Source organism: Gnatocerus cornutus, chromosome 2 (genome assembly GCF_029298725.1).
Source record: "Gnatocerus cornutus isolate USDA-ARS CGAHR chromosome 2, icGnaCorn1.1, whole genome shotgun sequence".
Classification (NCBI taxonomy): Eukaryota; Metazoa; Arthropoda; class Insecta; order Coleoptera; family Tenebrionidae; genus Gnatocerus; species Gnatocerus cornutus.
Window position 1 is genome coordinate 5,045,939 of NC_142234.1, and position 14,300 is coordinate 5,060,238.

Below are 14,300 nucleotides of genomic sequence, written 5' to 3' on the forward strand. Positions count from 1 at the left end.
CATCCTATGTCTCATGTTTATTATTACAGTAAATACATCTATGTAAAAAAAGACAAAAATTTACATTAGTAATCCAGTAGTTTTAATAATTTTAGACGTTTCTTGCTTTATCCACCAACAATTTTAAACTTGGACTCATACTGTAAGGACGAGTTTTGCCATCATTTAGTAATTTATCTTCACAAAAACAGATGAAAATTGTTTGAACAGCTACCTAAAATCAAAACATTACCACTTTTTTTTTAAATAGTTCTACAATACGTCTAAAATTTGCAGAAAAAAATATAAAATTGTACCAACAATGCCGACTCCAAAAAATAAAACACTCCACACGTAGTACAGTTTTAAATCAAAGACCTAAAAATGGTGGATGCGACAAAAACATCTCTACTCCCATCAACTTTTGACTTACCCAGTACGCCACAAGTGCAACCACTGAAGCCAGCAAAATCGCCAGACCTATTGCACATCCTAATACAAAATAAACAACGATATCAACAGTCAAAGTGTCGATCAAATTTGCCCAGATTAAGCGAGCGGCTCTTTTGCCCGATTTGTACAACGGTGTTCCATGCATTGCTAAAAAGTCTTTTTAGATTTAGTAGTGGGAAAAAATTTACTCAACCAGTTTGGATGTAGGCTTTTTTTGTTAAATATTCAACGGTTGGTTCCACCCAGGCAAGACAGTACCGGACACATATGGCTGATCGACCACATTTTGTGTTATTTTCGAGAGATTGTATGGATTGTCTTATTACAGTAACTAGAGTAACGCACATTGAACCAAAAGCAACAGAGCCTAGGTGGTACCGGAACAAAGTGCTCACACTTCTAGCGACGGAAGATTTAAGATCCGTGTCATCTCTGAAACTCGAGGGTCATGTTTTGAACCAAATAAATCAAACCCACTTTTGGAAATAGTATTGGGACACCGGTCCTGCGACAATAAAACATTGACAAGCATTTGCGAACGCGAAAATCCAAATCATAGTAAGAATTACATATGATATCCCGGCTTGTGCCAGCTTAGTTATCTGAAAGTCGTTGATAGTGGGAAACATACGATCAGGCTGAAGACTCTGGTTCGTACTAAGTATGCATACTAAAAACACAGAAGCTGTGACCAAAACAGTCAGTACAAAAATCATCTAGAATTACAGGTATGACTGGAAATAGAAGGCAAATTTAAACGTACTGTTAGTGGTACTAGGATTAGCGATGGTATCGCAAAAATGACGTTTGTTGCTTCGATAAATATTCCGATAACAAGATGATACTTCGCGTGGAAATAGCAGATAAATATGCAAAGAAAGAAGGAGGCTACGGTCATTGAAATAGCGAAGTACAGAACTGTGTTTTGCTTGATGTCTCTCGAGTACCAGTACCTGAAAAAAATGGAATAGCTGGAAAATTTAACTTTGTACTTACCAAGCGAATCCAGAAAAACTGACAAAACAGACTGAACTAAGCACCAAAATGGTTATAACAGTCCAGCGACTGGAGAAATAAAAAGACACAAACAAACCTACCACGAAAACTGAAGACAACAATTAGTGGTACCATCATTTCATTGATTGGTTTTGCTTACCTCCACCCAAGAAGCACATGGGCAATACTAAAATAATCCCTGACTTATGAAGATCGTCAACAAATTCCTAAAAGCGCCATAATTTCGTGAAATTGAACATTACCAGTTTACCAAAAATGTCAAGATCTTGTTTCCTTTCCTATGAACTGGACGATCATTTTGAGGAACACAGCGGTGAAACAACAAACGACTAATAAATTAAGAAAAAAGTGAAGACATTGTCTTACTCCGGTGATTTACACTCGGCAACACACTCATCTGGAAGAAGATATTTTCGGTTTTTATAGTCTAAAAACTGATACTTCATAATTCTAAAACAAAGAGATGTCAGTTTGGAATTTCACTGTAAGATCTTGTACGGTTTGGTCACGAGATTTTTTCCAGAGCAGTTACGAGAGCGAATGCGGCGATTTTTAGCACCACAAGTATTTCCACATTTGTCGTAACCGTGCAGAAAGCGGTTGTAGTCTGATTCAACTATATAAGTAGTAAACACCAGAACCGCCTGGAAGGGGAAGAATAAAGGAATTCTAGTGCTGAAACTCCTTACCGTCAACAGAATGGTCATGATAAAGAAGAATAAGAAACATTTATTAGTACATTTTCTGTTTTGTGGGAGTTCGGGGATGTGTAAAATCTGAGAATCCTTAATTTCCCTAAAATCGTAAATCTAAAAAGGAAAGTACAAATTGAGGTAAATTAAGGTTGTTTATTTACGGATCCTGGTGGAAGATTGATGCTTTGGAGCGGCATTTTAAGTGTAGCAAGACGTATTAAAAATTTTGACAAGTTTTGTGTTTTGTCAATGTTAAAGGTAGTCAGAAATGTCAACAAGTGCAACCCAAAATGTGCGATAATTAAACTACAGAGTGATTCTTTTAAATATTAATCAAAGGTGGTTTATATGTCTTAGCGAAATCCCACACTAATCGAAGGGTTGACACAAAAATGATTATTAATTTCATTATTTGTGTGTCAGTAACAGAAAACACCGAAGTGCTATTTGCTTTTGCTTCATTATTGAAAGCTTAAACCAGACAAGCAACATGAATTAAACCCCATTTTACACAGTAAAAACTAATTTGTTTAATGACGAAATGTTGCTACTTATTTAGATCTTATTTGCTGTGCTCTGTTGGTAAAAGAACCGTATAAATACTGTGGTGCGTTTATGGTTTTAACTTTTTAAACAGTTTCCACCAAACTTACAGCAAGACCCTATAAACGTAATCACCCTCAAATGGTGAGTCTTGTCTGATGACTAGAATTGATCCCCAATAAATCACAGTTTTTTGTTGATTAAAATTTACTGGAATTAGGGAAAAAATATTTGGAAATAAAGTTTCAGGACATACAGACAAATATAGTAGATTACTCAACGGGTAAAGTTGAGTTTTGTTTTAATCCAATGTGGACTTGTAATAATAGAGTTGACGAATGATTAAAATTTAGATTATTTTAAAAATGCAGTAAGAAATTTTTCAAATTTCGCTTTAATTAAATAAAAATATAATTGTCAATTTTGACATGTCAAATCACTTGCTATAATTGTTTTGAAACTTTTTCACTTACTGGTCAGTAAAAACATAATTTAATTACTAGTGAAAAAAATTAAGAAAATTTGAGTTTCTTAGGTCTCTAACAATAACAGAAAAAGTGTAATTTTATGTCAAAATTAAAAAAAAAACAATATTTTATAGCTAGAGAAAAATAATTAAAGAAATTACACACCCGGTTTACAGAAGTAAAATTAATAATGTTTATGTTTTTGTAGTTAAACACGAACCACGTTAAAATCTAAAATTATCCTAATAAACAGTTTCAAAATTTATTTTGTGTCATCTTCATAATTACAAAATTTGGCACAAAAAATATCTAGGTCTAAATTTCTAACCTCCCCAAATTTTATTGCTGTAACACCAAAGTCCCAGCTCTTAACATATTTTGCACAAGTTTTTGGTTGGTCCTCAAAATAAGAAATTTCAAATTTTGTTTCTCTGGTCTTCTTAAATTTGCAATTTAGCACTATTTTTTCACATTTTTATGAACTGTTGAACAAAATGTTATCTGAATTTAGGAACTTCTAAAAAAAAAAAAATTTGCTTTATGTATTGTTCGCACAACACAAAAAAAAAACAACGACAAACTATGTTACTGTTATTGTATTACAGATAACTTTAGATAGTTTCTTATCAATGAATGTCTAGAACTTCTGAAATAATCCTTAAATAAAAAGACTCCACTTAAAAATAATCAATTCCACTTTACCATTCTTTCAATCGGTTGGTATAACTGGATTAAAACGAATTTCTTATTGCTCTCCTTCTACCTCTTTCCTCCTAAAACCCTGTTAAACTCTGTTTTACTTTATGTGCAATCAACTAATCATTCATAATGTAAATGTTACACTACTCGAAACGCGCTCGCAGCCTCCAATAAATCATCATTATGACAGTTGTAGCAATAAAAACAATAACACACCACCGCCGACCTAATTGTAATTAATTACATATTCAGTTAAAAAAACTCCTGTAAAGCAATGAATATTTTTCAGTAATTACTTTTCACGGCATCATCTTTCATGTTCTTTATGAAAATTACCTCCGACATTTTTTATCGTAGTGTTATAATGATCCTCGGTCATCAATATCCATGGGGCATAAAAGGATCGAGGTGAGATAAGAAGCCCACCACTAATAGGTTAATTCCAGGCCCGGTCCAGCCGCCCCCCGATCCAGGGTTCCACACCGTTACCGTGGCAACGCCGCCCGCGAAGAGGTCATTGCTCACTAGAGCCGTCTTGTTCTCCTTTTATTTTATTAGAAATTATGAACGCGAAGTACAAATCTTGCATGTTGTTTTTTATAATTATTTCAGAGGCGGCGCAAACAAAAATTGATTGCAGAAATCTTGCAATATATCGCTTAGCAAACTTCAAAGAAGGTTGGAAGAACTCGCAAAATTACTTCATTTGCAAGAAGCGACCTGGAGAGAAAGAAAGACCAAGAAAAACGTGGAATGTCGGAATGCGAAAAAAAGCACCGGAAAAGGGAATAGAATGAAGGTACTTAGTCGTGCAAGTTTAGCTTACAAACAATTAGCGTCCTATCGAGAAGAGTGTGGAAAGTTAAAGTCAACGAAGAGACCGTAAAAAGGAGCTCCGCCACGAAAATCAAAATTTTATTTTCAACGAATACTGTTCTTTGTGTGGAGCACAGTAAACTAAACCCCAAAGGTCGAAGCAGCATAATAAAAGAAAATCCCAATCGTTAAAGAAAAAATGTATCAAACATCACGGCTTCGTTACGATCCTGATGGGTCTCGCCAAAAATTAAACATGTTGTAAAAGAAATGTCGATGACAGAGGTGAGATAATAAAATAGGAAACCCTAAAATCGCTTTTTTTTGAATTTTTAAATTATAATGTCGCAGAGGGAGAGAGTAATTTGAAACTTCCAGTGTATAAAAACTAATTTCAGCATTAAAATTTCGCCAATGTGTCTTTTGTGACGGGGCGCAGTAAACTTATTACGTAAAGCTTTAGCTTTTACAAGAGACGGATTATATGGAACGCGATTAAAATTTTATGTTCCATGACTTAATATCTTTAGTAGGATCTTAATGACAAAGTCTACTTTGTGAGGTGACAATATTGAATTTGTCGCTGACGGTCTTTCCATAACGTAAAGTGGCATTTCGGTTGAAAATGCGCCCTCTCGACCTCCGATTTTTATTAAAACGCCGAGAATAAACCAAGAAACGTAAATAACCTTTCGTTTGCTCTTTTTAGTCACATTTTCCAATCCAGAACAACAAATGAACAAATTCGAGCAGCGCTGCGTGTAATATGCGAAGAGCGCTTCCGATTTTTCTCCGACGAAATTAAATACAAAGAAATTTTATGACGTTGCATAGGAACTCATAAAAGTCGAGACAATCATAATGAAAAAATCGTAAACTTTATTCTCAATATATGATGAGAAAGAGATATAAAGGAACGTAAAACAAAGGTCCGATGTTATGGTGATGACGTTGTTTCTGGAATTCTCCAAAGCAGCGTAAAAAAATTTACAACAATATTTGTAAGAACAGCGGTAAAAGCACAGGTAACATAGAGTTTCCTTCTTTTGGATTCGCTGAATTGCCCTCATAAAAAACATGTCGAGTTCCTGACAAAAAATCAATCTTTTATACGAAACACGCTTTTCGGGAATATCTGTCTGTACAACTAAATCAAAGCCAAGTCTCCAAGGACGCGAACGATTTTCAACACGATGGCGCCACTGCACATACGTCTAAAAATTCAAAGATCGGTTATAATTCCTTCGGAGGTGAATTTACCCAAAGTTGGTGGATGAAATTGTATTGTTGTCCCGGCGTCGACAGCAACATCGTAATAATAAGATTCCAAGTTTCCACTTACTGTAGGAAAGTGGAAAATGGACGTAATGTAATTCAATCAGCTGGAGTGGGAAAGGCAGGTACCTCGAGCATTGGTGGTGTAATTGAGGGCGGGCTACTTTAAATTCAAGCGCTCTTCGTGTTAATCTAATACTCGCATTGTAAGCGCACCCGATGATTGCGGATCTCGTCTACATCCGCCCTGCTGAAACTACTTTCCAACTCACAAACAATACCTACAAGTTATTCCATTTATATGTGCTTTGTCTCTTCCTCAATTATTACGAGTATTAGATTTGTAAACTTTGTCACCAGTTAATGCACTTAATTGCTCTGTTCATACTGATAATCCTTTAGAATGGTTCTTCTGACAAAAGAAGTTCTTTGAAAATCTACTCTTGACGTGTGTGGAAGGATACAGTCGTGTCGCGCCGTGTGGAAAATACATTATCAGTGGAGATCTTTCTGTTCGAATTTCATTTTGGTTTCATAGCACTATCAGGATAAACAAAACAAACAAAACGACCCTTAAGCATGTCAAAGTGACATGCACTCCTGAAAATTTTTTGTTACATTTATATGGGACCAAATCTCTTGAGATGCTCGTATGTAAGACCATTCTTCCTCTTCCACTATTCACGGTTTTTATTTCCAGATTTCCCATCATGGATTTTCGGAATCTCCTAAAAGGACTGTTAAAAATCCCTCATTTCTCATAGCGTTCCTTACCTGTGTAATTCTGCTGGTAAGTACCATTTTAAAAATATATACTAAGTAAATGACATCTCTACAGCCTTTGTAGGCCCTTGGTTTCGATCTTCTTAATGATCTGCTCCCATTCCTTTCGATCGATCGCAACTTCTCTCCCATTCTTCATGATGATTCCTGTACTTGCTAAGTTTCTTTTGGTCTCGTCCAGCCATCTTTTACTCTTCTTGTTTTCCTACCAGTTTCTTATTCTACACATTTTTTGGCGACTTTGTGATCGGTCATCCGCATGATATGGTCTTATTCTTTGTGTTCATATTTTCTGGCTGATTCTTAGTTTTTGAACAGGTCCAAGACTTCTCGGTTGGTTTTTCTTCTTCGTTCCCAGTCTTGTGTCATGACTCCGTAACATTTTTTGTTCTCAAATTTTTAGGTTTCTTTATCTACCTTATTGAGTGTCCAAGTTGGACATTCGACAAACGACCGGTCGTATTATTGTTTTGTATGTTCCAATCTTTGTTGTTCTTTTTTTTTCTTGGAGCGAGGATGTTAGCGATCCTGCTGTTCTACTTTCCTTCAGTAACCTGTTTTCAATTTCTCTTCTTTCTCTTGCTTGTTAATGTTGCTTCAAGATACACATATTTACCAGTTTTTTCAATACTTATTGTATACTTGATTTCTATGTATTTCGTATTCTCCTCGGTCATCTTTAGTCCATATTTAACTGAATCTTATTCAAATTTCTTGAAGCTGTTTTCCAGTTTTTTCCTTAATCTTGTAAGAATGACCAAGTCACGCTCTGCATTATTGTCTGTGATGATAGATTAATTCAATTGTCTGTATTTTATTGTCTTGTATGATTTTTTTCTCATTGTGAATTTTTCTGGAAATCTTTCTTCTATCTTTACTTTGCTTTCTATGTCTTTTATTGTCAGGTTCACGAGCTGAATTAATTTTTTTCAAAATTTCTAGTTTCTCTAGTGCTTCATCAATTTTTCACAGATGATCAATCGAATTTTATATATGCTTCAATTTGATAAAGGGCATGTGCAAACTCAGGTTTTGTTTGTAGGTATTAATCTGGATGGTTTTCAATGTAAATATTTGACATGTTGATTTTCCTGCTCTAAAGCCTCCTTGTATTCTTCCATTATTTGTGCTTCAAATCGTCTTAATCTGCTTCTGATGATTTGTGTCAGTATTTTGGATTTGTTTGTTACGTCAACTAGCGAAATATCTCTACAATTTTCGCACTTCTCCACCTTTTTTTACATGTCTGCAGGTATTCCATTTTTGCCCGGGCTTTTAAAATTTTTCAGCTTTTTTATCGATTGTCTTATTTCTTGCTTAGTTGGTTCTATGATGTCTTCTTGCTCTGTTGCTTCTTTGGTGTCTTTTTGTTCCTTGTCTACAGGGTGATAAAAAAAAGGCGCTTATGAGTGGAAGTACCATGTTCTTTCTAGTTAAACTATTTCAGCAATATTGAAAAAATTTCTACAAAGCCAAGAAATGGTACGTTTAAAAGTTTAAGAAACTTGGTTTAATGCACTATTTGTTTTTGTTTTTTGATACAGGATGTCATTAACTGTAAAAATGTTATGTCTTAAAATGAGATTGTTATAAAAAGTTTATCCAAAAATAGTTTGATAGTTTATAAAAGAAAGCTTCTATTTTAGTTAAAAAAGCACAAAATTTGTTTTGGTTTTCAATTTTGGGCTCAGGATAAAATTAGCTGCAACATGATAGGTAACATGATAGGCTTCATCACCCTGTATATTTGCCTTTATTTTTTCATTTCTTGTTTGCTGTTCTTGATTGTATTCACTTAGTAAATCCTTAATTTCTCTGTCTCTTCTCCAAGCAGTTTTTTCTCTTTACTTCTGCAGTACGTTATCTGTGTGTTGTTTTTTTTTATTTCTGTAATGATTTGTCATTGCTCTATCTTGTGTTTCCAGATACATTATCTTCTTCTATGTATATATTGGTTTTGCTCTTCGTTTATCTTCAAATGTTCTGTTAATTTATATAACTTATGATGCAGGTGCCGCTGGTGATCGTTTTCTGTCGTCCCAACAATATCAACCGTTTTCTTTACGGTCATGATAAATTCGGAAACATTTGTGGAATGGAGAATGTGGCAATTGCAGGGACGAGTTGCTCAGGAAGGAACATGACACTAAGACCGTACGAAATTGACTCTCACACTTAAATTCTAACAGTGCTATTTTAGACATGCACGATTAAAGTACTATCCTGTCAAAACCTGTCTTCAAAATTCCAAAAAGAAAATTGTTTATGATAAATGCGTGAAAAGTTGTGATCCTCCTGAGTAAGATATTTGTACCGAAGACAAAATTTCGATTTGATTTTCCAGTGAACTGATTTTCAATCGGTGTTATCCACCAGGACATCACTATTTAAACACCAGCGGTAAAACCTTCAAGCACTTGATGGAGCTCTTAGAAGTGGTTTCTGAACACTACAAAACTATACTTGTCATGACTTTAACAGGATTAGGTTTATGTTTCACAAACACTTTGGTATTTACTCATGTATTCGTTCACAGGGTTGGTATTCTTGATGTTTACTTTCCTACGGTGGTACCACACATTGGTTACCTTTTGGACTGTCACCATTTTTCAAGTAGCTGGACTAATAGTCGCTGTGTCAGTTTTATGGTATAGACTCAAACATTTGTATTATCCTGTAATGTTGTAATCGTAGGCAGAAACATTCGGAGGCCGAACCTAAAACGATTTTATTCGTTCTTGCTGTTGTGGGTCTCTTGTGTTATTTCTGTTTTATCACCGCTTTTGTCGCTACCTTCCGACACGAGTTTGGGTTTTTGACTAAACTGTACGATGACGCCGTGGAAACGCTTTTCAAGAGTTTACCTGTATTCGTTCACTCGCTAATGGTATCGTTCAATTGCATATAATGCCTCCAATATTTTACATTCCTTTCAGTTGCTGGTGATAACAGTCCTTTCAACATCTTTTTTAACTTTTCTGTTAATTCTGATTTTCTTCAATCAGCACTCCAAAGAAACACCTTTTGGAGAGCAAAAAACTTCTTGTTTTGCAGCGGCGTCTGCCATCTACGTTGTTTTCATGATGTTGTGGATTTATGGGTACCTGGAAGCTTGTCAAAATGTGATCGCGGCAAGCTATTTCAACCAATTTTACCGACAAAGGTGCTTTATTTTAGTTTTTTGACATTTTTTATAAGGATATTTTTAGATTAGGATTGAATGGTGATGCTGTTTTGATCCGGTACCATCTCGGTACGATGGCCTGTGGTTCTTTCATTGTAACTGCTTTCGTCTCCGTCCGAGGATTTGCTGTATTTATAGCCAGAAAAGCCTACATTCAGTCTGGTAATTAAAATTGATGAATATTGTCCTGATAACCTCTTCTCTTTTATTTTAGTTTTGTGGGACCAACCCTTTTGCAAATCAAACTCACAAATAACGAAATTAATTGTCCGCCACTGGTACAATATGTTGGGACTCTCTGGATTTCACTACATTCTCACTTATGGATTCTTCTCCTTAATTCTTCTCTTCGCTGCAAGTTTGGGCGTTTGGATAAATTTCGTGAGTAGAAAATAAAATATACTTCTGTTTGAATCAGTTATTGTAGCAAAGCATGCAATTATATTATCTTCGTTTAACCATGCTGATTGGAATAATTATTACCAGCTTTGTGATGGTGTTTGTAGCTGAAATTTTGAGCGTTAGTTAATGAAAATTGTGAAAATTAGATTATGATAACTCGTTTACAGACCGCCGTGGACACGGTTTTTTTGTGTTTTTGCCAAAAGGAGTCGCTGGAGCTTGAAGATAAAATAAAGGACTCAGTAGACCAGGCGAAAAATTTGAAGGAAGTGGAATTAAAAGAGTAATGAGGACTGTTCAAATAGTTTGAAGTAAATATTAAATTACAGTATGAATAATCATTGCGCTGTTTCTTTCTTAATTTCTCAGTTGAAGATCTGAAATAACTACTCCTATTCATTAATATGTATTTTTAGAATATACAATATAATAATAATATAATAACTAAACGACCTACGTTGTGAAAAGGCATCAACTTTTTCTGTAACACTTTGGAAATGATGAAATTATATTTTTTAATAGTAGCTAAACAATCTTCTAATTTTGAGTCAAAATATATTTTATATAATCACAACACAATACAGGATTCCTAGTATAACTGGTGATTTTGCAAAATATTTCGTTAATATACTGAACCACTTCTGCTTTGTCCACGTGACTCTCGCCTTTCGTTCTTTTTTAGTACCTTTTGCTGAGCATCTTCGATGTGAATTAATAAAGCATCTTTGAAATCCTGTGACATGAAATAAGGCCGATGCTTGCTTCCATCATTTAGAAACAAATCTTCACAGACACACAAAAATTGAGTTTCAGCAGCGACCTAAAAATAAAATATAGAATAATATCAAAATCAAATGTGGCACTTACACTTAACATCTCCATAAAAAAATATACAATTGTATATACCACATACGTTGGCATAAGAGCAAATAGGATTTTAAAGAAAAACTTTGAACCATATTCGGTCCACTCCGGCCCAATAGTAATAAACCTCTTAAAAACATTTAAAATGTTATATTAATATTAATAAAGCAATGATCGTAATGAAAACTTACCGTCATAAGAGGTATCGACAAGCCCATCCCGGCAAGGGTGATCGCCAGCGTGACAATAAATAGAATCGAAAAGACAAAACCGTCCATGAGAACAGCGTCCAAAAGAAAATGCCAGATCAGTCTTGCCCCGCGTTTGCCAGATACATATAAACCTTTACCATGCAGAGCTAAAATAGATTTAGTTGTGGTCAATTTTGAAATTTGGTTCAAATAGTTTTACACCCGTTCATTTTTTTATTTTATCTTAAATTGTTATACAGTCGAACTTCGATAACACAAATTTTTAATAGGTCGAAGGAATTTCGTAATCCCATGGTTTCCAGACCTATGAAACACGTTATTTTCGTACTTAATAAGTCGAACTTCAATATGTCGAAATTTGTGGGCGAACGATAGATAAGTCGAATTTTCTAAGCAATCACATGAAGTTCCGACACCTTTAACCCATGCAAGAAAGTACGTACAATACATCTAATTTCCTAAGCAACGAGAGTGTAATGTTCATCTGACCAATGGATGATAGTATGTGTTCATAGTTACCAATTTTCAAATTCTGTTTAGCTTTGGGATTAGCTACCGTTTTTTCGTCTTAACTTCAATATTTTTTGAGCTAACATACAATATCCTACTACTCATTAGCAACTAGTCCTGCTTATATGTATGTTTATACAGGGTGATTTTGAAATAGAGGCGGAAAAAAATCCATTAAAGCTTATTGTAAATGAAGGAAGTTGGTAGATTTCGTTTTTAAATTGCTCTGTTTAAAAAAAAATATATTCAATCTTCATGGTACGCCAATGATTACTAAGGTTACTATGGTTACTATGCATAGGTTTATTATTAACGAACAAAATGCTCTGCGTTGTTGTTAAGGTTATTTTGTACATATCACTGGCGCCGAGTAAGGTCAGAATTTTGGAATTCTTACCTTTACCTTAAAATTAATAAAAACCACCGAAAACGTCTTCTACGTATTTCCGTAAAGTCGTAAAGCCGTAAAGCTCATTAGCAAGTGGTTGCATAAAGACTCATTTATCACACTAGTTTTGTTAATAGATGTTTATATAACAAGTGCGTAAAGTGCAAAATTTACATTTTTTGGAGTTTTAAGATGAAATAAAATTTGTTACTAGAAACGTCTCGTTATGAGGTTTTACATTACTGGAGAATGTAACTCGTATATGTAAAAACCCTAATACTAATAACGTGACTATTCTCGTAAATATGCGTTGGGCTTTACCTGTCATAATATATGCCTTCCTACATAAATATTCAAAAAGTTCCTCTAAACACTCAAGTAGGCATACGCACAAACACAAAAGGCAACAAACAAGTAAATTGTCAGAATCATTGTCCTTCGCCATTTGAGTAATTTTTTTCGCAATCTTGAGTAGTGTTATTATAAGCGAGCCTGCAGCTATAGTACCCATATGGTAACAAAAAGTTATTTTCAGTGAAGTTCCCAAAGACCCCTTCAGATCACTTTTGTTTCTTCAAAGCTACAATTAAACATGTGCCAATGGTGTAACGAAACGTACCTGGTGAAGAAATATGATGCGGAGATTCCAGCAGCCACCATACACAGGAGTCCCTCAATGAATCCCGTATACCATATAGGCATGATTATTGTTAATACATAGAAGATTATTCTATTTTTAATTATGTTATTATGCAAATACATATCTTGAATAAGTTTACCTAGGAGTTTGTGTTTTTTCCCTAGGATCAGCCGTAACCAGTACTAATAAATAGAAGCAAGTTAAATCAACAGCTAGCAAAAAGAAACACTGAAAATAACACTTTTATGATGAATAGTATCATTAAAGTTTTACCATAGAAGGTAACAAAAGCGAAAGTTTTTCATGGAAAATGGCTTTGCTAGCTTCTCCAAATAAACACTCCAGCAGTTTTCGTGTCTTGAATAGTAGATACCAATAATATATCACTATTACCAACCCTATTACTGCTATAATAAAAAAAGCCAATTGATTAGATGTTTTCTTCGATTCTTTTTGGAAGAAAGCCCAATACCTAAAAGATAACGAATCGTGAACAAAAGATACTTGCTCATAATTTTATTCTTTAAAAATAAAATGAAGTTCCTAATCAACAAGCATATTCATGTTTTAAAAGGAATTAAACATTAAAAAAAAATCAGGAAAAGTACACCCTGTAGTTAGGTAACGTTACGGCCTTAGCAAAAAGGGTAATGGAGGAAGCCGTAAAAAGTAATTATTCAAAGTTTTTTTGGATTTTCTTTAACCGTTTAAGAGCTTAGAAGCTTTTATTTGCAGCCAATCAAAGATCAATTTGCAAAGCACCATCAAATTTTGAATCAAAGTTATCCTAGAAAGTTTTATGATTAATGCCAAACTGACAGTCATTATTTTATATCAGAGCCGTAGTTGGTTCATAATTGTGCAAATAAACTCATTGAAGCACAATGAAGCCATCGTTATTACGGCGGTCACATGTTTGCATTGATCAAAATTATGGCCATTTTGGACATTTATTGAAAATTTGTTTTCTCTTCTTTTTGCAAACAAAATTTGCACTACTATTGACGACAACGAAATGTGTACGGCCAAATTGTCTAGGGTAATTTTCACTTTAAATCATAGGCGCACGTCTAATTTATGTCATTTATGACAATTAATGACAATAGTTAGTTAAAAGCGACTAGAAATTGAAGTGTAATCGATAAACCAAAAGCCATTGCAAAATTTGAAGAAAACTGGTCGCTAAGGGCAGTGGCTGATAATAATTAGTAAGATTTGTAAGTATAGCTAATATAAAATGTTTAGTGAAAAATCAAAAAGAACGCCACCGCTCAAAGCTTGATTTACATTATAGAAATTAAGAAAAAAATCCATGACAACGAAAAAATCGTTCACATTTCGGTGTCGTCAATAAAACAATTACTTCCTCTTGA

At 34.4% G+C, this 14,300-nt stretch overlaps 3 protein-coding genes across 3 annotated transcripts; 1 reads left to right on the forward strand and 2 right to left on the reverse strand.

Moving 5' to 3' along the window:
* Positions 1 to 91: 91 nt before the first annotated feature.
* LOC148178243 (choline transporter-like protein 1) lies at positions 92 to 2,341 on the reverse strand. The gene is made up of 9 exons (XM_088031585.1): positions 2,306 to 2,341; positions 2,139 to 2,258; positions 1,933 to 2,093; positions 1,429 to 1,497; positions 1,196 to 1,385; positions 910 to 1,148; positions 626 to 864; positions 413 to 579; positions 92 to 214 (listed from the first exon to the last, which is right to left on the reverse strand). Exons 1-9 carry the CDS (start codon positions 2,339 to 2,341, stop codon positions 92 to 94), a joined length of 1,344 nt encoding a protein of 447 aa, XP_087887711.1.
* A 6,283-nt stretch (positions 2,342 to 8,624) lies between these two features.
* LOC148178244 (choline transporter-like 1) lies at positions 8,625 to 10,600 on the forward strand. Its single transcript, XM_088031596.1, has 9 exons — positions 8,625 to 8,881; positions 8,928 to 9,026; positions 9,072 to 9,214; positions 9,264 to 9,375; positions 9,422 to 9,593; positions 9,733 to 9,890; positions 9,937 to 10,073; positions 10,126 to 10,292; positions 10,481 to 10,600. The coding sequence occupies exons 1-9, from the start codon at positions 8,730 to 8,732 to the stop codon at positions 10,598 to 10,600; spliced, it is 1,260 nt and encodes a 419-aa protein (XP_087887722.1). The 5' UTR covers positions 8,625 to 8,729.
* Positions 10,601 to 10,935: 335 nt separating this feature from the next.
* Positions 10,936 to 12,989, reverse strand: LOC148178245 (choline transporter-like protein 3). Its single transcript, XM_088031609.1, has 4 exons — positions 12,907 to 12,989; positions 12,609 to 12,859; positions 11,369 to 11,535; positions 10,936 to 11,133 (listed from the first exon to the last, which is right to left on the reverse strand). The coding sequence occupies exons 1-4, from the start codon at positions 12,987 to 12,989 to the stop codon at positions 10,936 to 10,938; spliced, it is 699 nt and encodes a 232-aa protein (XP_087887735.1).
* Positions 12,990 to 14,300: the final 1,311 nt, after the last annotated feature.